General features: G+C 55.2%; 1 protein-coding gene across 1 annotated transcript in view; it reads left to right on the plus strand.

The window, feature by feature from the left end:
* Positions 1 to 24,711, plus strand: part of shank2b (SH3 and multiple ankyrin repeat domains 2b) — a 327,734-nt gene that overhangs the window by 269,082 nt on the left and 33,941 nt on the right. The window contains exons 12-17 of the mRNA XM_030115634.1: positions 3,771 to 4,125; positions 14,495 to 14,634; positions 16,236 to 16,349; positions 18,196 to 18,268; positions 20,954 to 21,036; positions 23,487 to 23,547. Coding sequence (XP_029971494.1) covers positions 3,771 to 4,125; positions 14,495 to 14,634; positions 16,236 to 16,349; positions 18,196 to 18,268; positions 20,954 to 21,036; positions 23,487 to 23,547 — 826 coding nt within the window. The remainder of the gene's footprint in view (positions 1 to 3,770; positions 4,126 to 14,494; positions 14,635 to 16,235; positions 16,350 to 18,195; positions 18,269 to 20,953; positions 21,037 to 23,486; positions 23,548 to 24,711) is intronic.

Here is a 24,711-nt window from a genome sequence, read left to right on the forward strand (position 1 = left end):
CAGTGTGAAGTAATCCAGCAGTATAAAGTAATCCTGCTTTGTAAAATAATCCTTCAGTGTGAAGTAATCATGCAGTGTGTAAACTAATCTTTCAGAGTAACTTAATCCAGCAGTATAAAGTAATCCTTCAGTGTAAAGTAATCCTTCGGTATAAAGTAATCCTGTGGTGTAAAATAACCCTGCGGTGTAAAGGAATATTGCTGTGTAAAGTAATCCTCAAGTCTAAAGTAATCATGGAGTGTAAAGTAATTCTTCAGTGTAAAGTAATCTTGCTGTGCAAAGTAATCCTGCAGTGTCAAGTAATCCTACAATGTAAAGTAATCCAGCAGCATAAAGTAATCCTTTAGAGTGAAGTAATCCTGCAGTACTGAGCTGTGCTGTGTTCAGGAACGTTCCGGGTCCCAGGTCCTGGGTTCCAAGTTCCAGGTTCCTGGTTCCCGGTTCCTGGTTCTGGGTTTTGGGTTCCTGGTTCTGGATTCCTGGTTCTGGGTTCCTGGTTCCTGGTTGTGGATTCCTGGGTCCAGGTTCTGGGTTCCTGGTTCCTCGTTCTGCGTTCCGGGTTCTGGGTTCTGGGTTCCAGGTTCCGGGTTCTGGGTTCCTGGTTCCTGGTTGTGGATTCCTGGGTCCAGGTTCTGGGTTCCTGGTCCCTGGTTCTGCGTTCTGGGTTCCAGGTTCCGGGTTCTGGGTTCCGGGTTCCAGGTTCCGGGTTCCAGGTTCTGGGTTCCGGGTTCTGGGTTCCGGGTTGCGGGTTCTGGGTTCCGGGTTCCAGGTTCTGGGTTGCGGGTTCTGGGTTCCAGGTTCCGGGTTCCAGGTTCTGGGTTCCGGGTTCCGGGTTGCGGGTTCCGGGTTGCGGGTTCTGGGTTCTGGGTTCCGGGTTGCGGGTTCTGGGTTCTGGGTTCCGGGTTCCGGGTTCTGGGTTCTGGCGGCTCGTGTCTGAGGAGAAAACTGTAAACACTAAAAATACCTCCATCGTCCAATCACTGTAATTTACCCATCTGTCATTTCTCACGCGGCGGCAGCAGTGCATTGTGGGATGCTGACGGTGTGACAGTGGAGTGGCGGGCGCTCGGCGCTCCGGGAGGTTCTGAGGGGGCGTCGGAGGGGTGGGGGGGGCGAGAACCAGAGTCTGATCAGCTGATCCACAGAGCGGAGACAGGCAGACCACCCAGGACCCCCCAGGACCCTCCAGGACGCCCCCCCCAGGACCCTCCAAAAGCCCTCCAGGACCCCCCCAGGACCCTCCTGGACCTTCCAGGACCCTCCAGAAGCCCTCCAGGACCCCCCCCCAGGACCCTCCAGGACCCCCCTCTGTAACCCCTCCCTGATTGGTCCCTGTCTCCGTTTCCAGTCTCTCAGCTGATCCGTCCCACGGTTCGATTCCGGACTCAGGAGTGTTTCCCACTCTGCCGTACCGGACTCCCTGCTGCGGATCAGAACCCGGTGACCTTTCACCTCTCCTCTCTCTCCACTACGACGCCCAGTGTAGCGGAGAGAGAGACGTGAGGCTTGGCTCCGCCCCCCCAGCCCCCCCGGCCAGTGAGGTCACTTTACTGCGATCAGCTGTTGGACGGGGACCAGACCACGATGTGTGGGTTCCGGTTCTCGGCGGTCCTGCGCCTCACGGTGGGGAGACCCAGGTTGGACCCGGGGGACCCGGGGGACCCGGGGGACCCAGGTTGGACCCGGGGGACCCAGGTTGGACCCGGGGGACCCGGGGGACCCAGGTTGGACCCGGGGGACCCAGGTTGGACCCGGGGGACCCGGGGGACCCAGGTTGGACCCTGGGGACCCAGGTTGGACTCTGCAGTGACCTGCAGGTTCAGAACGCTTCGTCCTCACACTGGGTGCTTGGCTCCGCCCCCTCAGCGGTCTGAGACACTGAGACACATTGATGGAAACGGGTTCTACTTTCATGTTTCTATTTCTATTTTAGTTACACACACACACACACACACACACACACACACACACACACACACACACACACACACACACACACACACACACACACACACACACACAGGCTTAATTTCCTGCACGTTTGATTGGATGATTCCCTTCAGGTTTTTCTTTTTTTTCTTTTTTTTTTTCAACCATGAAAGAACGACTCGTCCCCAGAATGTGAACGTGTGAACAGATCTATTACACACACACACACACACACACACACACACACACACACACACACTCACACTGACTCCTAAACGTGCTAGCTCATTAGCGTTTAGCGCTTCGTCTCTTCATCAACACGTCTGTTTCAGTGACAGAACCGTCTGAGATCAGCTGGAGGGACGGAGAGAAGTAGAGCATCTTCTTCCTCTGACACCAGATTATAGAGCATCTTCCTCCTCTGACATGAGATTATAGAGCATCTTCCTCCTATAACATCAGATTATAGAGCATCTTCCTCCTATAACATCAGATTATAGAGCATCTTCCTCCTTTGACATCAGATTATAGAGCATCTTCCTCCTCTGACATGAGATTATAGAGCATCTTCCTCCTATAACATCAGATTATAGAGCTTCTTCCTCCTCTGACATCAGATTATAGAGCATCTTCCTCCTTTGACATCAGATTATAGAGCATCTTCCTCCTCTGACACCAGATTATAGAGCATCTTCTTCCTCTGACACCAGATTATAGAGCATCTTCCTCCTCTGACATCAGATTATAGAGCATCTTCCTCTGACACCAGATTTTAGAGCATCTTCCTCCTCTGACATCAGATTATAGAGCATCTTCCTCCTCTGACATCAGATTATAGAGCATCTTCCTCCTCTGACATAAGATTATAGAGCATCTTCCTCCTCTGACACCAGATTATAGAGCATCTTCCTCCTCTGACATCAGATTATAGAGCATCTTCCTCCTCTGACATCAGATTATAGAGCATTTTCCTCCTCTGACATCAGATTATAGAGCATCTTCCTCCTCTGACATCAGATTATAGAGCATCTTCCTCCTCTGACACCAGATTATAGAGCATCTTCCTCCTCTGACATCAGATTATAGAGCATCTTCCTCCTCTGACACCAGATTATAGAGCATCTTCCTCCTCTGACATCAGATTATAGAGCATCTTCCTCCTCTGACACCAGATTTATAGAGCATCTTCCTCCTCTGACATCAGATTATAGAGCATCTTCCTCCTCTGACATCAGATTATAGAGCATCTTCCTCCTCTGACACCAGATTATAGAGCATCTTCCTCCTCTGACATCAGATTATAGAGCATCTTCCTCCTCTGACACCAGATTATAGAGCATCTTCCTCCTCTGACACCAGATTATAGAGCATCTTCCTCCTCTGACATCAGATTATAGAGCATCTTCCTCCTCTGACATCAGATTATAGAGCATCTTCCTCCTCTGACATCAGATTATAGAGCATCTTCCTCCTCTGACATCAGATTATAGAGCATCTTCCTCCTCTGACATCAGATTATAGAGCATCTTCCTCCTCTGACATCAGATTATAGAGCATCTTCCTCCTCTGACATCAGATTATAGAGCATCTTCCTCCTCTGACATCAGATTATAGAGCATCTTCCTCCTCTGACATCAGATTATAGAGCATCTTCCTCCTCTGACATCAGATTATAGAGCATCTTCCTTACAGTGTGAGACGTTCAACCACCGTCAGGAATAGCTGGAGCCGGTCTGAACGGTGGAGCCGGACCCCGCCCTGGTCACATGTGAGTGCTGAAGCGTTGTCCAGACCACTGACCCCGCCCCCCTGTCCCCCCCCCCCCCCCCGTCTCCTCGCAGTGCCTTTCCGGGAAGCCCCCGCCTACTCCAAGCGGCGCCGGGGCCCGTCCCCGTCCCCGTCCCCGTCCTCGCTGTCGGCGCCGCGGCTGCTGCTGCGCTCCAACAGCGACAACAACCTGACGGCCGGCGCCTTCCGGCAGCAGCAGCAGGGCTCCGCCCCCCGCCCCCACCCGGCCCGGGGGCCGCCGGGCGCCTCGGCGTCGCACCGCAGCACGTCCCCCCAGATGCCCAGCGGCAGCCCCAATGGCAACGTGGTGGTCCGGACCATGGGGAGGGGGGCCAGGAGCCGCTCGCCCTCCCTCAGCCGGCTGGGGGACGACGCCCGGCGGGCCGCGCCCCCCCAGCGCCAGGCCAGGTGAGACCGCCGCCGCCGCCGTCCAGACCGGGACCGGGGTCAGGGTCAGGATCCTCTGGGGTTCGGCTCAGTTTGAGTTTCGCTGTTTGATTTCATGAAGTTCTGCTGGTTCAGGAGGCAAGAACACCTGAACCGGTCTGAACTGGTCTGGACCGGTCTGGACTGGTCTGTCTGTCTGTACCAGTCTAGACCAGTGTGTACCGGTTTTTACTGGTCTGTTCTGGTATGTACTGGTCCCTACCGGTCTGTACCAGTCTGTACTGGTCTGTACTGGTCTGTACTGGTCCTCATCAAGCCATGCCGGTCTACACTGGGCCATATAGATCTATGCTGTTCTAGTCGAGTCTATGCAGAACCTACTGGTCTATACTGGTCTCTGACAGTCTGGTCTAGTCTACATTGGTCTGTACCGGTCTATCCAGGTCCATGCTGTCCATGCCAGTCTATAATTAGTCCTATTGATCAATGCTGATCTGTCCAAGTCTATACTGGTCTATACCAGTCCATACCAGTCTGTACTGGTCTACATTCATCTATCCTGGTCTACATCGTTCTTTACTGTTTGTCCAGCTCCACACAGGTCTCTTTCTATCCCAGTCTGGTCTGTACTGGTCTTTGCTGGTCTCTACTGGTCTTTGCTGGTCTGTGCTGGTCTCTACCGGTCTCTACTGGTCTGTACTGGTCTCTACCGGTCTGTACTGGTCTCCACTGGTCTGTACTGGTCTCTGCTGGTCTGTACTGGTCTCCACTGGTCTGTACTGGTCTCTACCGGTCTGTACTGGTCTCTGCCGGTCTGTACTGGTCTCCACTGGTCTGTACTGGTCTCTGCTGGTCTGTACTGGTCTCCACTGGTCTGTACTGGTCTCTACCGGTCTGTACTGGTCTCTGCCGGTCTGTACTGGTTGATACTGGTCTGTACTGGTTGATACCGGTCTCAACCAGTCTCTTCCAGTCTGTGCTGGTCTGATGCTGGGCTGTACTGGTCTCCACTGGTCTGTACTGGTCTCCACTGGTCTGTACTGGTCTCTACTGGTCTGTACTGGTCTCCACTGGTCTCCACTGGTCTGAAGCTGGTTTCTGTCCGTGCTTGCGGTCCTGTTTCAGTCCATCAGCTGGTCTGTGGTGGTCTATACCGGGCCGATGTTGATCCATGCTTGTCTGGTTCTGGTCTGATGCTGGTCTGGAGGACCTGGTCCACACAGGTGTCTCATCTGTTCCGGATCTGCTGACCGGGACAGCGCCACCTCCTGGTCCTCTTTAACCCCAGAGCCGTGTGTGTGTGTGAACTAAAACCAGTCATTGAGAAAAACGTGGCGGGTCATTAGCGTGTGTGTGTGTGTGTGTGTGTGTGTGTGTGTGTGTGTGTGTGTGTGTGTGTGTGTGTGTGTGTGTGTGCGTGTACTGTACATACAGTCCTCTATATCTGGCCCCCCATCCCCCCCGTGCAGGATGTATGACAGCTCCTCTGGGAAACGTGCCATCGGCAAGACTCCCGCTTCCTGCAGTCACCATGGCAACCGTTGCCATGGCTGCCAAGTAACACTTTGAAAGTGTGTGTGTGTGTGTGTGTGTGTGTGTGTGTGCTGTATATAGCTATAATGAGAGCTGCTGAGCATTATCTCTGTGTGTGAGCATCCCCCATCCACCAGCCACCAGCCACAACATTAAGACCACCGCCAGACCGGGGACGGCCTTCCTGGTCCAGACCGGGGACGGCCTTCCTGGTCCAGACCGGGGACGGCCTTCCTGGTCCAGACCGGGGACGGCCTTCCTGGTCCAGACCTATCAGGTTCTCCAGGTGGTCCGGCGGGTCCCTGATGGGTCAGACCATCTGATCTGGGGGGACTCCTCCTCCTCTTCCTCCTCCTCTTCCTCTTAATTGATTTCTAGTGAAAACAAAAACTTTTGTTGGGTTTTTGGTTTCTGTTGCCATGACGACGACACCGACAACCACGGAGAGCAACTTTTTGAGAAACAAGACTTTCTGGAAAAACTCAGGTTCTGTTTCCATGTGAGCAGAGGACACACTGGTCCTGGTCCTAGTCCTAGTCCTGGTCCTGGTCCTGGTCCTGGTCCTAGTCCTGGTCCTAGTCCTGGTCCTGATCCTGGTCCTGGTCCTGGTCCTAGTCCTAGTCCTGGTCCTGGTCCTGGTCCTAGTCCTAGTCCTGGTCCTGATCCTGGTCCTGGTCCTGGTCCTAGTCCTAGTCCTGGTCCTAGTCCTGGTCCTGATCCTGGTCCTGGTCCTGGTCCTAGTCCTAGTCCTGGTCCTGGCCCTGGTCCTGGTCCTGGTCCTGGTCCTAGTCCTAGTCCTGGTCCTGATCCTGGTCCTGGTCCTGGTCCTGGTCCTAGTCCTGGTCCTAGTCCTAGTCCTGGTCCTGATCCTGGTCCTGGTCCTGGTTCTAGTCCTAGTCCTGGTCCTGGTTGTAGTCCTGGACCTGGTCCTGGTTCTAGTCCTAATCCTAGTCCTGGTCCTGGTCCTGGTCCTGGTCCTAGTCCTGGTCCTAGTCCTGGTCCTGATCCTGGTCCTGGTCCTGGTCCTAGTCCTAGTCCTGGTCCTGGCCCTGGTCCTGGTCCTGGTCCTGGTCCTAGTCCTGGTCCTAGTCCTAGTCCTGGTCCTGATCCTGGTCCTGGTCCTGGTTCTAGTCCTAGTCCTGGTCCTGGTTGTAGTCCTGGACCTGGTCCTGGTTCTAGTCCTAATCCTAGTCCTGGTCCTGGTTCTAGTCCTGGTCCTAGTCCTGGTCCTGGTTCTAGTCCTGGGCCTGGTCCTGGTCCTAGTCCTAGTCCTGGTCCTGGCCCTGGTCCTGGTCCTGGTCCTGGTCCTAGTCCTGGTCCTAGTCCTAGTCCTGGTCCTGATCCTGGTCCTGGTCCTGGTTCTAGTCCTAGTCCTGGTCCTGGTTGTAGTCCTGGACCTGGTCCTGGTTCTAGTCCTAATCCTAGTCCTGGTCCTGGTTCTAGTCCTGGTCCTAGTCCTGGTCCTGGTTCTAGTCCTGGGCCTGGTCCTGGTTCTAGTCCTGGTCCTAGTCCTGGTCCTGACCCTGGTCCTGGTTCTAGTCCTATTTCTGGTCCTGGTTCTAGTCCTGGTCCTAGTCCTGGTCCTGACCCTGGTCCTGGTTCTAGTCCTGGTCCTGTTCCTGGTCCTGGTCCTAGTCCTGGTCCTGGTTCTTGTCCTAGTCCTGGGCCTGGTCCTGGTTCTAGTCCTAAGCCTGGTCCTGGTTCTAGTCCTACTCCTGTTCCTGGTCCAAGTCCTGTTCCTGGTCCCGGTTCTAGTCCTGGTCCTAGTCCTGGTCCTGGTCCTAGTCCTGATCATTTTCCTGACCCTGGGCCTGGTTCTAGTCCTAGTCCTGGTCCAGGTTCTAGTCCTGGTCCTGGTTCTAGTTCTGGTCCTGGGTCTGGGTCTGGGCCTGGTCCTAGTCCTGGTTCTAGTCCTTGTCCTGGGCCTGGTCCTGGTTCTAGTCCTAGTCCTGGGTCTGGGCCTGGGCCTGGTCCTGGTCCTGTTCCTGGTTCTAGTCCTAGTCCTGGGCTTGGTCCTAGTCCTGGTCCTGTTCTTGGTCCTGATTCTAGTCCTAGTCCTGGTCCTGGACCAAGTCCAGATTCTCCTGGACTTGGGGGTTTTCACCATAGTAACATTTCAGCTTGAAACAGGAACCCGAAGGGGTTCTGATGGTTTGGAACAGAGACCAGGACGCCTCCGGGACGCCTCCGGGACGCCTCCGGGACACCTCCGGGACGCCTCCGGGACGTCTCCGGGACGCCTCCGGGACGCCTCCGGGACGCTCCGGGACGTCTCCGGGACGCCTCCGGGACGTCTCCAGGACGCCTCCGGGACGTCTTCCGGTGTTTGATGGTGAATGAGTGTAGTATGAGGACGGTGGACCGTCTGAGGAGCAGCGGTCGACTGTGGACGTCTCACCCTCAGCGTCTCGTCCAGAGACGTATTTAGAAATCTAGACGTGTTCCTGGTTCCAGCTGGTTCCAGATCCTCTGAGCCGGACCATCTCCACAGGTTCTTCACACGTCCAGAACTGAACCTGGACGTGTCCTGTAGAACCTGGACCTGGTCTTACACTGTCAAGATAGATGGATGGATGGATGGATGGATGATGGATGATGGATGATAGATGGACAGATGGATGATGGATGGATGATGGATGGATGGATGATGGATGATAGATGGACAGATGGATGATGGATGGATGATGGATGGATGATGGATTATGGATGGATGGATGATAGATGGACAGATGGATGATGGATGGATGATGGACAGAGAGGACGGTCCACAGACGAGTGCGTCCGTCCGTCTCCTTTTAGCAGCTGCTTCCTGTCTCTGTGCCGCTCAGGAAGAACATGCAGACTGAAGAGAAACACACCCCTCCCCGCTCGCCTCTCTCCTCACACACTCGCGTGTGTGTGTGTGTTTGTGTGTGTGTGTGTGTGTGTGTGTGTGTGTGTGTGTGTGTGTGACCGCTCCGACTCCGCCCCTCCCCCACCACTTCTCCTTCATCCTCCTCGTCTTCCTCGCCCCCCGGTGGCCCCGCCCACCTCCTGCTCGGTTCACACGGCGACAGCTGTCACTCGGCCCGGGGTTGCCATGGCAGCGGCTGGCGGCGCGTCACCGCTCATGACGGAGGAGAAGAACAGATGAGTGAATGAACCAGACGGAGTGAACGGATGAAAGGAGGAGAGGAAGACGGAATAACCAACCAACTGACCAACCAACCAACCAGTCAACCAACCCTAACCAACCAACCAACCAACCGACTAACCAACCAACCAGTCAACCAACCAACTGACCAACCAACCAACTAGTCAACCAACCAACCAGTCAACCAACCAACTGACCAACCAACCAACCAGTCAACCAACCAACCAGCCGACCAACCAACCAGTCAACCAACCAACCAACCAACCAGTCAACCAACTGACCAACCAACCAACCAGCCGACCAACAACCAGTCAACCAACCAACCAACCAACCAACCAACCAGTCAACCAACTGACCAACCAACCAACCACCCACCCAACCAACCGATTGACCAACCAACCAACCAACCAACCAACCAACTGACCAACCACCCAACCAACCAACCGACCAACCAACCAACCAACCAACTGACCGACTAACCAACCAACCAGTGAACCAACCAACTGACCAACCAACCAACCAGTCAACCAACCAACAAGCCGACCAACCAACCAGTCAACCAATCAACCAGTCAGCCAACTGACCAACCAACCAACCACCCACCCAACCGACTGACCAACCAACCAACCAACCAACCAACCAACCAACCGACCAACCAACTGACCAACCAACCAACTGGCCAACCAACCAACCGACCAACCAACCAACCAACCCAGTCAGCCAACCAACTGACCAACCAACCAACCAACTGACCGACTAACCAACCAATCAACCCAGTCAACCAACCAACCAACCGACCAACCAACCAACCAACCAACCAACCAGTTAACCAACCAACCAACCAACCAACCAACCGACCGACCGACCGACCAACTGACCAATCAACCAACCAACCAACTGACCAACCAACCCACCGACCAACCCAACAACCGACCAACCAACCAACCAACTGACCGACCAACTGACCAATCAACCAATCAACTGACCAATCAACCAACCGACCAACCAACCGACCGACGAACCACCAACCAACCAACCGGCCAACCAACCAACCAACCAACCAACCAACCGACTGACCAACCAACCAACCGACCAACAGACCAACCAACCAACCTTAACCAACCAGCCAACCAACTGACCGACTAACCAACCAACCCAGTCAACCAACCGACCAACCAACCAACCGACCAACTGACCAATCAACCAACCAACTGACCAACCAACCAACCCTAACCAACCAACCAACCAACCAGTCAACCAACTGACCGACTAACCAACCAACCCAGTCAACCAACCAACCAACTGACCAACCAGCCAACCAACCAACCAACCAACCAACCAACCCAACCAACCAACCAACCCTAACTAACCAACCAACCAACCAGCCAACCAACCAACCAACTGAACGACTAACCAACCAACCAGTCAACCAACCAATCTCATCCAGCACCAACAAACCAACCAACCAACATCCTAACCGACCGACTGACCAGTCAACCAACTAATCAATGAACCAACCAATCACACAACCGACTGACTGACAGACCAACCAACACCAGTCAACCAACCAAGTTGTTTTTTTTTTTTTTGGTTTGCTTCAGTTTGTGGTTCTGGTTCAGTTTATGGTTCTGGTTTAGCCTGGTTCTGGTTCAGCCTGGTTCTGTTGGACTCTGAACCAACCAATCAACCCAGTCAACCAACCAACCAACCGACCAACCAACCAACCAACCAGTCAACCAACCAACCAACCAACCAACCAACCAACCAACCGACCGACCGACCAACTGACCAATCAACCAACCAACTGACCAACCAACCAACTGACCAACCGACCAACCGACCAACCCAACAACCGACCCAGCAACCAACCAACTGACCGACCAACTGACCAATCAACTGACCAATCAACCAGCCGACCAACCAACCGACTGACGAACCACCCAACCAACCAACCGGCCAACCAACCAACCAACCAACCAATCAACCAACCAACCAACCGACTGACCAACCAACCAACCAACCAACCAATCAACCAACCAACCAACCGACCAACAGACCAACCAACCAACCCCTAACCAACCAACCAACCAACCAGTCAACCAACCTTAACCAACCAGCCAACCAACTGACCGACTAACCAACCAACCCAGTCAACCAACCGACCAACCGAACAACCGACCAACCAACCAACCGACCAACTGACCAATCAACCAACCAACTGACCAATCAACCAACCAACTGACCAACCAACCAACCCTAACCAACCAACCAATCAGTCAACCAACTGACCGACTAACCAACCAACCCAGTCAACCAACCAACCAACTGACCAACCAGCCAACCAACCAACCAACCAACCAACCAACCAACCCAACCAACCAACCAACCCTAACTAACCAACCAACCAATCAGCCAACCAACCAACCAACCAACCAACCAACCAACCAACGCAACCAACCAACCAACCCTAACTAACCAACCAACCAATCAGCCAACCAACCAACCAACCAACCAACTGAACGACTAACCAACCAACCAGTCAATCAACCAATCTCATCCAGCACCAACAAACCAACCAACCAACATCCTAACCGACCGACTGACCAGTCAACCAACTAATCAATAAACCAACCAATCACACAACCGACTGACTGACAGACCAACCAACACCAGTCAACCAACCAAGTTGTTTTTTTTTTGGTTTGCTTCAGTTTGTGGTTCTGGTTCAGTTTATGGTTCTGGTTTAGCCTGGTTCTGGTTCAGCCTGGTTCTGTTGGACTCTCAGGACCACATCGGTACAGGGTGGACTGAACGGGGTCACTGGAAGCAGGAAGTCCTCAGAGCTCTGACCCGGTCTGGACCGGCCCAGCTCCCAGCAGGCCGCCTGGATCCCGCTCCGCCTGCAGGTGGCGCCGCGTCATTGGCCGATCGAAGTCCCAGCTGGAGAACCCAGACCGCTGGGGTCCAGGAGGAACCAGCCTGGAGACGGAGACACCCGGAAGGTCTTGGTTCCGGTCCGGGAGCTGGTCTGCAGAACTCTGTGATCAAAGCTGGATTCACCAGGAACCGAAGAATCCAGAACTGAGACGGCATAGAGACCCAGAACCTGAGACACATGGACTACAGTAGAACTGGCTGAACCAGGACCAGCTGAGTCCAGGAGAGTCCAGTACCACTAGAGTCTACCAGTGTGTGTGTGTGTGTGTGTGTGTGTGTGTGTGTGTGTGTGTGTGTGTGTTTGTGTCAGGTGATCATCCAATAATAACTCCCATCATGCACAGCTGGTATTAATCAACAATGTCTAATTAGCGCCTCAAAGCCACCTGGGTGATGACTGCAAAGCATTCTGGGAAGCCTGTCCTGTGGCTCCTGCTGATCTGGTCTGTCCCGGTTCGCAGTGAGATGACCTTCCTGCCTGACCTCTGACCTTTAACCTCTGGGTCTGTGCAGCGTACAGAGGGATGTGACAGACTTCCGGGGCTACATGCTACATGCTAAAGGGTTCCAGGGCTCACACTCCAGCAATGCTACATGCTACATGCTAAAGGGTTCCAGGGCTCACACTCCAGCAATGCTACATGCTACATGCTAAAGGGTTCCAGGGCTCACACTCCAGCAATGCTACATGCTACATGCTAAAGGGTTCCAGGGCTCACTGCAGCAACGCTACAGCTCTCCAGTTTCCAGTATCAGAGGCTTTTGTCCAAAGTGAGTCTTCAGTTGTCTCTTGAAGTAGAACGGGACTCGGCAGAACCAGAGTCTGGGACTTTGTTCCACCGTCTGGGAACAACAGAGGAGCAGAGTCTGACTGGAGGTTTAGAGCCGAGCTGGACTGGAAGCTCCAGGTAGAGAGGAGACCTGGATCAGGGAGTCCAGGTAACAGTTCTAGAAGCCAGTTGGAGAGGTCTGGATCTGATCCTGGCTGCAGCTGGAAGCCAGTGAAGGACAGGAACAGGGGAGGACCTGAGCTCTGCTGGAGGTGAAGACCAGACCTGCTGCATTCTGGGTCGTCTGTAGAGTTTGGACTGGACCTGCAGGGAGACCCGCCAGAAGAGAGACATGATGAGAGCCTGGACCAGGAGCTGGGGGGCCTGTTGGGTCAGGAAGGTTCTGGTCTTCCTGATGCTGTAGAGGGCATAACGACAAGACCGAGAACCCGAGGCCACGTGACCCTTAAAGGTCAGCAGGTCATCAGTCATGACCTCCAGGTTTCTGGTTGAGTTTGTGGCACAAGTAGGCTGGAGTGAAGCTGGACACTGATCTGAGGACAGATGGACAGCTGGACAGACGGTGAGCTCCATCTGAGACGGGCTTCGCTGAAGGTTCTTCAGTCTGAGGTTCAGGTCTTGTTACTGCAGGGAGACTCCGCTGCCTTCTGAAGCTCGGCGTCCACTGGAGCCACACAACAGGCGTGACCCGCGACATGCTACATGCTACATGCTAAATGCTACATGCTACATGCTAAATAGCTTCAGGCAGAGATGCGGCCATAGAGCAGACGGGAACGTCTAGCTGAAGGTTCTGAGTTTCCCAGAATTCCACGGTGCAGCTTCCCTCTGAAAGCCTCAGTAGGTCCAGAACCAGGTCAGGTCTCCGAAGACCAGCAGGACGAGGGACGAGCTGACCCAGTTCAGGAAGAACCAGTTCATTCTCTCCCTCTCTCTCCCTCCGTCCCTCTCTCTCTCTTTCTCTCTCCATCTCTCTGTGTTCTCCTCTCTCGCTCGCCCTCATCCCCTCACGTTCTCTCTCTCTCTGACTCCCCTCTCTCTCTCCCTCCCCTCTCTCTCCCTCTCTCTTTGTTCTCCTCTATCTCGCTCGCCCTCACTCCCTCACATTCTCTTTCTCTGCCTCCCCATCTCTCTCCCCTCTCTCTCTCTCTCTCCCCGTCTTCCTCTCCCTCTCTCGTACTCTCTGTCTACCTCTCTCTCTCTCTGTTGTATTCCTCTCTCTCCCTCCCTCCCTCACTCTCTCCCTCCCTCCCTCCCTCCCTCTCTCTATCAGTTGTCATCATCTTTAAACATTTGAGTTTCGTTGGTTTTGTTTCTTTACATCATTGATATATTTTCATGATATTTCAGTTTTTTTTTTTTTTGTTTGTTTTTTTTTAATTCCAGAACATTTATTCTTCTGGAAGCCCGGAATCGAACCGGGTTCCCCGCTCAGTGACCTCAGTGGAAAGCGGTTCTCTCTGTGCGGCTTTAAAAAAAGCTTGAATGTTTTATTTTGACAAAAACTTGAAATTAACTTGATTTTTTTTTTCAAACTGAAACCAAAGAAACGGAGAAATTTCTGACTGTAGTTCTGCTGGTGGACACCAGGAGGAGCTGCAGCCCGGAGCACAGATCCTCCTCCTCCTCCTCTTCCTCATCTTCCTCTTCCTCCTCCTCTTCCTCATCTTCCTCTTCCTCCTCCTCTTCCTCATCTTCCTCTTCCTCCTCCTCCTCCTCCTCTTCATCATCTCTGTGGTTTCTAGATGTTGCTACTTTGTTACCCAGAATCCTTTGCAGCTCTATGTCACTAATGACGATGATGATGATTATGAAGCTCCCCTGTCATGTCAGTGGACCCGGTCCCGGTCCTGGCCCCGTCCAGACCCGGTCCCGATCCGGTCCTGACCCAGTCCCGGTCCGGTCCGGTCCGGTCCGGTCCCGGTCCTGACCCGGTCTGGTCCTGGCCCGGTCCAGGTCCGGTCCGGTCCTGACTCTCTGTCCTCTGTCCCTGCAGTCCCAGCGGCCCCGGCGAGGCGCTGGGCCCCCGGAGGAAGCTGTACAGCGCCGTCCCCGGGAGACACTTCGTGGCGGTCCGGCCCTTCTCCCCGCAGGCCGACGGCGAGATCCGCCTCTACAAGGGCGACAGGGTCAAAGGTCAGGACCTCTCTTTCTCATGGCTCACTGCTGCTCTCTTCACCTGGGCCATTAGCGTTAGCATTAGCATGCTAGCAGGCTAGTTGTTTGCCTTTTTAGCGTGTTAGCTAGTAGCATGTTAGCTAGTGCCATTGTGAAGTGTTTAGCTTGGTTAGCATTTTAGCTATTAGCATGTTAGCTGGTGGTATTGTGAGGTGGTCTCTGCTGGTCTCTCCTGGTCTCTCCTGGTCTCTTCTGGTCTCTTCTGGTCTCTTCTGGTCTCTGCTAGTCTCTTCTGGTCTCTTCTGGTCTCTCCGGGTCTCTCCTGGTCTCTCCTGGCCTCTGCTGGTCTCTTCTGGTCTCTCCTGGTCTCTGCTAGTCTCTTCTGGTCTCTCCTGGTCTCTCCTGGTCTCTTCTGGTCTCTTCTGGTCTCTGCTGGTCTCTCCTGGTCTCTCCTGGCCTCTGCTGGTCTCTTCTGGTCTCTTCTGGTCTCTCCTGGTCTCTTCTGGTCTCTCCTGGTCTCTGCTAGTCTCTTCTGGTCTCTCCTGGTCTCTCCTGGTCTCTTCTGGTCTCTCCTGGTCTCTGCTAGTCTCTTCTGGTCTCTGCTGGTCTCTCCTGGTCTCTTCTGGTCTCTCCTGGTCTCTGCTAGTCTCTTCTGGTCTCTGCTAGTCTCTTCTGGTCTCTGCTAGTCTCTCCTGGTCTCTCCTGGTCTCTCCTGGTCCCTCCTGGTCTCTCCTGGTCTCTCCTGGTCTCTCCTGGTCTCTGCTAGTCTCTTCTGGTCTCTGCTAGTCTCTTCTGGTCTCTCCTGGTCTCTGCTAGTCTCTTCTGGTCTCTCCTGGTCTCTTCTGGTCTCTCCTGGTCTCTGCTGGTCTCTGCTAGTCTCTTCTGGTCTCTCCTGGTCTCTGCTAGTCTCTTCTGGTCTCTCCTGGTCTCTTCTGGTCTCTCCTGGTCTCTCCTGGTCTCTGCTAGTCTCTCCTGGTCTCTCCTGGTCTCTCCTGGTCTCTCCTGGTCTCTGCTAGTCTCTTCTGGTCTCTGCTAGTCTCTTCTGGTCTCTCCTGGTCTCTGCTAGTCTCTTCTGGTCTCTCCTGGTCTCTTCTGGTCTCTCCTGGTCTCTCCTGGTCTCTGCTGGTCTCTGCTGGTCTCTCCTGGTCTCTTCTGGTCTCTCCTGGTCTCTCCTGGTCTCTCCTGGTCTCTTCTGGTCTCTCCTGGTCTCTCCTGGTCTCTCCTGGTCTCTGCTGGTCTCTCCTGGTCTCTGCTGGTCTCTGCTGGTCTCTCCTGGTCTCTCCTGGTCTCTTCTGGTCTCTCCTGGTCCCTCCTGGTCTCTCCTGGTCTCTGCTGGTCTCTGCTGGTCTCTCCTGGTCTCTCCTGGTCTCTTCTGGTCTCTGCTGGTCTCTCCTGGTCTCTTCTGGTCTCTGCTGGTCTCTCCTGGTCTCTGCTGGTCTCTCCTGGTCTCTTCTGGTCTCTTCTGGTCTCTTTTCTTTCTGAAAGTTTCTTTTGAAAGTCTGTTAAATGATCTGAGAACATGAACTAACGTCCCCCCCCCCCCGTCCTCTCCTGTCCCCCCCGTCCCTCCCCTGTCCCCCCCGTCCCCGCCCCCGCTGTCCCCCCTGTCCCCGGTCCAGTCCTGAGCGTGGGGGAGGGGGGCTTCTGGGAGGGCAGCGCCCGGGGCCAGGTGGGCTGGTTCCCCGCAGACTGTGTGGACGAGGTCCCGGCCAAGACCGCCGAGGAGCGCAGCTGTGAGTGGACGGGGACGGGGACGGGGACGGGGACGGGGACGTCACACTGTCTGTGTGTGTGTGTGTGTGTGTGTGTGTGTGTGTGTGTGTGTGTGTGTGTGTGTGTGTGTGTGAGACACGGCTGCATGTCTCCGTCAGCTGAGCTCTGATGTCCTCTGGGTTCAGACGGACACATCATGCTCCGTCCCCGCACTTGTCCTCACACAGGAGGAGGGGGGACGTCCTCCTCCCCTCCTCATCCTCCTGTCTGTCCTCCTGTCTGTCCTCCTGTCTGTCCTTCTGTCTGTCCTCCTGTCTATCTGTCCTCCTGTCTGTCCTCCTGTCTGTCCTCCTCAGTGACAAATGATAAGAAAGACAGTTCAGTCCTTCCTCGTCCTTCCCTCCATCTCAAGCTGTGGTCCGGGGCCCCCTGGAGGACGTATGGAGGACCAAACAGAGGACCACATTTACAAGATGATACCGGAGCTTGTTTCCATGACGACGGAGCATTTAGTCTCTGTGTGGACAGCAGGAGTCCTGGTCCCGGTCCTGGTCCCGGTCCTGGTCCCGGTCCTGGTCCTGGTTCTGGTCCCGGTCCAGATTCTCCTGTTAATGTTGAGTGTTTCTCCGTATTCTCCTGTTCTTCAGGACCAAGTGAAAATGATGTTTCTACAGTGTGTGTGTGTGTGTGTGTGTGTGTGTGTGTGTGTGTCGGAGGCAGATGGCGGTTCTCCTTCGCGGTTCATGTTCAGGTTCTCGACGCTTCCAAACCAGCCTGAGGGGCTGCCCGAGCAGAAGGCCTGTCAGGAAACGGGAGCACAGTCTGGCGTGTGTGTGTGTGTGTGTGTGTGTGTGTGTGTGTGTGTGTGTGTGTGTGTGTGTGTGTGTGTGTGGTAAACCTTTACTTCATATCGAGGAAGTTGCCAGGTTTCAGAGCGCCATTTCCTGTTTCCTGTTTCTCTAAAGGACAGTGAAACAGACACACTGACCACTTCCTGTCTGGCAGATTCCACTTCCTGTCCCGCAGATCCCACTTCCTGCCCAGCAGGTCCCACTTCCTGATCAACAAGTCCCACTTCCTGCCCGGCAGGTCCTACTTCCTGTCCGACAGGTCCCACTTCCTGTCATTCAGGTCCCACTTCCTGTCCAGCAGGTCCCACTTTCTGTCCAAGAGATCCCACTTCCTGTCCTTCAGGTCCCCCTTCCTGTCCTTCAGGTCCCATTTCCTGATCAGCAGGTCCCACTTCTTGTCCTTCAGGTCCCACTTCCTGTCCTTCAGGTCCCACTTCCTGTCCTTCAGGTCCCACTTCCTGTCCTTCAGGTCCCACTTTCTGTCCAAGAGGTCCCACTTCCTGTCCTTCAGGTCCCACTTCCTGTCCTTCAGGTCCCACTTCCTGATCAGCAGGTCCCACTTCCTGTCCTTCAGGTCCCACTTCCTGTCCTTCAGGTCCCACTTCCTGTCCTTCAGGTCCCACTTCCTGATCAGCAGGTCCCACTTCCTGTCCTTCAGGTCCCACTTCCTGCCCTTCAGGTCCCACTTCCTGATCAGCAGGTCCCACTTCCTGTCCTTCAGGTCCCACTTCCTGCCCTTCAGGTCCCACTTCCTGTCCTTCAGGTCCCACTTCCTGATCAGCAGGTCCCACTTCCTGCCCTTCAGGTCCCACTTCCTGATCAGCAGGTCCCACTTCCTGTCCTTCAGGTCCCACTTCCTGTCCTTCAGGTCCCACTTCCTGCCCTTCAGGTCCCACTTCCTGCCCTTCAGGTCCCACTTCCTGCCCTTCAGGTCCCACTTCCTGCCCTTCAGGTCCCACTTCCTGATCAGCAGGTCCACTTCCTGCCCCTTCATGCTGGTCTTCCTGTCCTGCAGACTCCCGGGCCGACCGCAGGAAGCTGTTCAGACATTATACGGTGGGCTCCTACGACAGCTTCGACGCCTCCAGGTGAGACACACACACACACACACACACACAGTCTTGTATTTCTATCCTTGTGGGGACCGTCCATTGACTCCCATTCATGTCTAGCCCCTAACCCTGACCCTGACCCTGACCCTGACCCACACCACAACAAAGCGGAACCCTAAAGAAATGTTTTGCACTTTTACTTTTTCAGTAACAACACATGGTCAAGAAAACACTGTTTCTCCTACTTAGGACCGGAAAAAGGTCCCACAAGGCACATCGTTCCACGTTTTGCTATCCTTGTGGGGACATTTGGCCCCAACAAGGATAGAAATACAAGAACGCACACACACGCGCACACACACACACACACACACACACACAGTCTTGTATTTCTATCCTTGTGGGGACCGTCCATTGACTCCCATTCATGTCTAGCCCCTAACCCTGACCCTGACCCTGACCCTGACCCAGACCACCACACAGCCGAACCCTAAAGAAAGGTTTTGACCTTTGACTGTTTCAGTAACAACAACATGGTCAAGAAAACACTGTTTCCCTCATGAGGACCGGAAGAAGGTCCCACAAGGCACATCGAGCAGGTTTTCCTATCCTTGTGGGGACCAAATATCCCCACAAGGATAGAAAAACGTGCGCGCACACACACACACACACACACACACACACACACACACACACACACATTAGATCCGTGGATCATTGGAGCACCAGGAAGGTTCTTGCTGTGAGGCCACAGTGAAAACCACTGCGCCACCGTTCCACCCCACTATGTTCTCTGTGGACCAGGTTCTCTGTGGACCAGGTTCTCTCTGGACCAGGTTCTCTGTGGACCAGGTTCTCTCTGGACCAGGTTCTCTGTGGACCAGGTTCTCTCTGGACCAGGTTCTCTGTGGACCAGGTTCTCTCTGGACCAGGTTCTCTCTGGACCAGGTTCTCTGTGGACCAGGTTCTCTGTGGACCAGGTTCTCTGTGGACCAGGTTCTCTGTGGACCAGGTTCTCCTGTCCTGGCGGCTCCTCTGACGACTCGACGTTCTGCGGCTCTGATTCAGCCTCGCTCCAGAAACACCCAGAGTGACTCCAGCAGGCTGCAGCAGTAATCTGATTACTCTGCAGGCTGGAGTGCTCAGCAGTAATCTGATTACTCTACAGGCTGGGGCAGTACTCTGATTACTCTGCAGGTGGGACCAGTAATCTGATTACTCTGCAGGCTAGATCAGTACTCTGATTACTCTGCAGGTGGGACCAGTAATCTGATTACTCTGCAGGCTAGAGCAGTACTCTGATTACTCTGCAGGGAGGAGCTGCTCTGCAGTAATCTGATTACTCTGCAGGCTGGAGCAGTAATCTGATTACTCTGCAGGCTGGGGCGTTAGGCAGTAATCTGATTCCTCTGCAGACTGGGGCAGTAATTTGATTACTGTGCAGTTTGGACCAGTAATCTGATTACTCTCCAGGCTGGAGCAGTAATCTGATTACTCTGCAGGTGGGACCTGTAATCTGATTACTCTGCAGGCTGGAGCAGTACTCCGATTACTCTGCAGGCAGGAGCCGCTCTGCAGTAATCTGATTACTCTGCAGGCTGGATCCAGTGGAGAACATGGAGAACCCTGAACCTCCGTTCGGACTTTTGAGTCGTGTCGATGATGTCGTCCGTCAGAGTTAGCTAGCTCTGTGTTAGCACACACTGGCAGTGCCCTTGAGCAAGGCTTCAACTGGAGGGAGAATGACTGCTGATGGGGGGGGGGGGGTCAAACACAGAGAACCAAGGACTGAGACGCCCTGTAGGTCTCTCTCTCCTCTCTCTCTCCTCTCTCTCTCCCTGAGCTCTCTCTCTCTCTGAGCTCTCTCCCCTCTCTCTCTCTCTCCTCCTCTCTCTCCCCTCTCTCTCTCTGAGCTCTCTCTCCCCTCTCTCTCTCTGAGCTCTCTCTCCCTCTCTCTCCTCTCTCTCTCCCCCTCTCTCTCTCAGCTCTCTCCCCTCTCTCTCTGAGCTCTCTCTCTCCCTCTCTCTCTCTGAGCTCTCTCTCTCCCTCTCTCTCTCTGAGCTCTCTCCCCTCTCTCTCTCTCCTCTCTCTCCCCTCTCTCTCTCTCTGAGCTCTCTCTCCCTCTCTCTCCCCTCTCTCTTTGAGCTCTCTCTCCCTCTCTCTCTCAGTGCTGCCTCTCTCTCTCCGTCTCTTCCTCTCTCTCTCAGTGCCGCCGCTCTCTCTAAGCTCTCTCTCTCCCTCCCTCTCTCTCTCAGCTCCATCCTCCTCTCCTCCTCGTCTCGCTCCATCATTCCTTCCCGGTGTTCTGACGCCTCCTCTGCCGCCGCTGTGCCGCCGTGCTCGCGCGGTAACGGCGCGGTGCGTCTGTGAGCGGCGGACTGCGGCCGCGGCGGGGGGGGAACCGGCGGCGGCGGCGAGGATCGGCAGCGGCGGGGGGAGGACGCGGGAACGGCGGCGGCGGCGCCTGCCTCTCCCGTGACTCGTGCTCTGTGCTGTGCGCGCTCGGTGGAGATGCTGCGGCCGCGCCGCCGCCACCCCGCCTGAGCGCGCGGAGGAGGAGGAGGTGGAGGAGGAGGGGGGGTGGGGTCGCGGCGGCCCGGCCCCGGCCCCGGCCCCGGCCCCGGCCCCGGCCATGAGCCTGCACTCGGGCCGGGCCTCCGCGGCCATGCTGCGGATGCTGGGCTGCGCTAACGGCCGCTCCGCGCGGCATCTGCTCCACAGCGACTGCGTGGTGGACGAGAAGACGGTGCTGCTGCACAAGAAGGACAGCGAGGGCTTCGGCTTCGTGCTGCGGGGGGCCAAAGGTAGCGCACGCACACACGCACGCACAAGCACGCACACACACGCACACGCACACCCTCCTCCAGCAGCGGCGCTCTGCTCACGTGCAGCAGCAGTTTGTTGTTTTTGTGTCAGAGCAGCAGCAGAGGCTGCTGTCCCCCCCTGTCCCCCCCGTCCTTGTCTGTCCCTCCGTCCCCCCTCTGTCCCCCCTGTCCCCACTCTGCACCCCCCCCCCCCCTCGCTGGAGACCCTCCTGAGCTCAGCTGGTCCAGATCAGGTTCCTGCAGAACATCTGGATCATGACGTCACTGCTTCCTCATGTTTACACCGTCCTCCTGTCCTCCTGTCCTCCTGTCCTCCTGTCCTCCTGTCTTCATGTCTTCTTGTCTTCTTCACTTGTCTTCTGGTCCCTTGTACCCCGGTCCTCCTGTCCTGTCCCCCCGTCCCCCTGTCCCACCGTCCTCCTGTCCTGTCCCCCCGTCCCCCCGTCCCCCCGTCCCCCTGTCCCGTCCCCCTCATGTTTTGCTTCCAGTAGTTTCTATAAATAGCCGTTTGGAGCTTCTGCTGCGTCTCATCACAAAATCCACACCGAGGGTTCCAGAGGGGTCTAGAGGGGTCCAGAGGGTTCCAGAGGGGTCTAGAGGGGTCCAGAGGGGTCCAGAGGGGTCTAGAGGGGTCCAGAGGGGTCCAGAGGGTCCAGAGGGGTCTAGAGGGTCTAGAGGGGTCCAGAGGGGTCCAGAGGGGTCCAGAGGGGTCCAGAGGGGTCTATGTTGTGGCTGGGTTCTCAGAGGAACGGAGGATTTGGCTGCAGCGTTCTGACACACTGAGAGGAGAGAAGAGCCCCGGGGAGCTGACCCACACACACACACACACACACACACACACACACACACACACACACACACACACACACACACACACACACACACACACCAAGCTGTCAGATAAGCTCACATCCTCCTCCTGCAGCCGCTCTGCCGCCTCTCCTCCGTCACACGTTAAAGAAACACAATCATCCCGTCCCTCTGTCCCCCTCGTCCCTCTGTCCCCCGTCCCTCTGTTCCTCGTCCCTCTGTCCCCCGTCCCTCTGTCCCCCTCGTCCCTCTGTCCCCCTCATCCCTCTGTCCCTCTGTCCCCCTCGTCCCTCTGTCCCCCGTCCCTCTGTCCCTCGTCCCTCTGTCCCCCTCGTCCCTGTGTCCCCTGTCCCTCTGTCCCCCGTCCCTCTGTTCCTCGTCCCTCTGTCCCCCGTCCCTCTGTCCCTCTGTCCCCCCCGCCCCTGTGTCCCCCCTGTCCCTCTGTCCCTCTGTCCCCCCGCCCCTGTGTCCCCCCCGTCCCTGTGTCCCTCTGTCCCCCCACGGTTCTCCAGTGTTTACACTGTGCTGTTCTCCGTGTTTCATTAAAGAAACAAGCAACAGAACCACCATGACAACAGTGTTTGTGCGGTTGCCGTGGAAACGGTGTTCTGGGTCCAGGTCTCTTCTTCTGCTGCTGCTTCTATTCCTGACAGTCTCTGTTCTGAGTTCAGGAGGAAGATGCTCTAAAGAGTGATGTCAGAGGAGGAAGATGCTCTAAAGAGTGATGTCAGAGGAGGAAGACGCTCTAAAGAGTGATGTCAGAGGAGGAAGATGCTCTAAAGAGTGATGTCAGAGGAGGAAGACGCTCTAAAGAGTGATGTCAGAGGAGGAAGACGCTCTAAAGAGTGATGTCAGAGGAGGAAGACGCTCTAAAGAGTGATGTCAGAGGAGGAGACGCTCTAAAGAGTGATGTCAGAGGAGGAAGACGCTCTAAAGAGTGATGTCAGAGGAGGAAGACGCTCTAAAGAGTGATGTCAGAGGAGGGAAGACGCTCTAAAGAGTGATGTCGAGGAGGAAGATGCTCTAAAGAGTGATGTCAGAGGAGGAAGATGCTCTAAAGAGTGATGTCAGAGAGGAAGACGCTCTAAGAGTGATGTCAGAGGAGGAAGATGCTCTAAAGAGTGATGTCAGAGGAGGAAGATGCTCTAAAGAGTGATGTCAGAGGAGGAAGATGCTCTAAAGAGTGATGTCAGAGGAGAAGATGCTCTAAAGAGTGATGTCAGAGGGGAAGATGCTCTAAAGAGTGATGTCAGAGGAGGAAGATGCTCTAAAGAGTGATGTCAGAGGAGGAAGATGCTCTAAAGAGTGATGTCAGAGGAGAAGATGCTCTAAAGAGTGATGTCAGAGGAGGAAGATGCTCTAAAGAGTGATGTCAGAGGAGGAAGATGCTCTAGAAAAGGTGATGTCAGAGGAGAAGATGCTCTACAGAGTGATGGCAGAGGAGGAAGATGCTCTAAAGAGTGATGTCAGAGGAGAAGATGCTCTAAAGAGTGATGTCAGAGGAGGAAGATGCTCTAAAATCTGATGTCAGAGGAGGAAGATGCTCTATAAGCCGTCATTTTTCACTGAGACCAGAATCACTCATTGTCCCCCCTGTCCCCCCCCCCGTCCCCCCACAGCGGACACCCCCATCGAGGAGTTCACCCCCACCCCGGCGTTCCCCGCCCTGCAGTACCTGGAGTCTGTGGATGAGGGGGGGCGTGGCATGGCAGGCGGGGCTTCGAACCGGCGACTTCCTCATCGAGGTACCGTCTTTCTCTTCTCCTTCTTCTTCTTCTTCTTCTTCTTCTTCTTCTTCTTTTTCTTCTTCTTCTTCTTCTTCTTCTTCTTCTTCTTCTTCTTCTTCTTCTTCTTCTTCTTCTTCTTCTCCTCCCTGGAGAACTGGAACCGCTGTTCTGCTGGATTTGTTGTCATGGAAACGGCTCAGTGTTGATGTCGTCATGCTAGCCATCGGGTTGTGACGGCTAACTGCTGCTGGCGGGGCCGCCGTGGGGGCCTCGGGCCTCATGTTTGACTGTTCTGAACGGAATGTTCAGGGATCTGAGAACAGCTGTTCCCCAAAAACAAACTCCTTCTCTGGGTCATGTGACCCCATGACCATATATGGAATTAGACTGATGACGTCATCCACCTGTCAATCCAACTGACCAGTCAGGGACTGAAGTGGGCGGAGCTCTGACAACAGCCGACGTCCGGCAGGTGGAGATGTGTGTGTGTGTGTGTGTGTGTGTGTGTGTGTGTGTGTGTGTAGAGGGAGTTTCCGCCATACTTCACCTGACATGTAGGAGATCCCATGATGGAGGGAGAAGAGTCGGTCGAGGAAAAAACCTCCATGCTATTTTGAGCCCCCCCTCCCCCCTCCCCCTCCCCCCAGCTGCTCCGTGATTGGTCGATTCTCTGTTCTGCTAAATGGAGCATCACATGAGGAGAGCGCAGCGTGTCGGCGTCTCTTTCCTGTCTCCCGTTTCTTCTTCTCACAGCATCTCTGGCGAAGCCGCGAACCGGCCACATTCTGCAGGGGACGGGGGACAGGGGATGGGGGACAGGGGAACGGGGGGACAGGGGGATGGGGGGACAGGGGACGGGGGGATGGGACGGGGACGGGGGGACAGGGGGAGGGGGGAACGGGTGGAACGACGGGGCAGGGGGATGGGGACAGGGGGATGGGGGAACTGGGGGACGGACGGGGGACAGGGGGATGGGGATGGGGACATCGGGATGGGAACGGGGGATGGGGGACAGGGGGATGGGGGACGGGGATGGGTAGAGGGGGGACAGGGGGAACGGGGGATGGGGAACGGGGGGACGGGGGACGGGGGACAGGGGGGAGGGGACGGGGGATGG

This window comes from Salarias fasciatus, chromosome 1 (genome assembly GCF_902148845.1).
Source record: "Salarias fasciatus chromosome 1, fSalaFa1.1, whole genome shotgun sequence".
NCBI classification, from domain to species: domain Eukaryota; kingdom Metazoa; phylum Chordata; class Actinopteri; order Blenniiformes; family Blenniidae; genus Salarias; species Salarias fasciatus.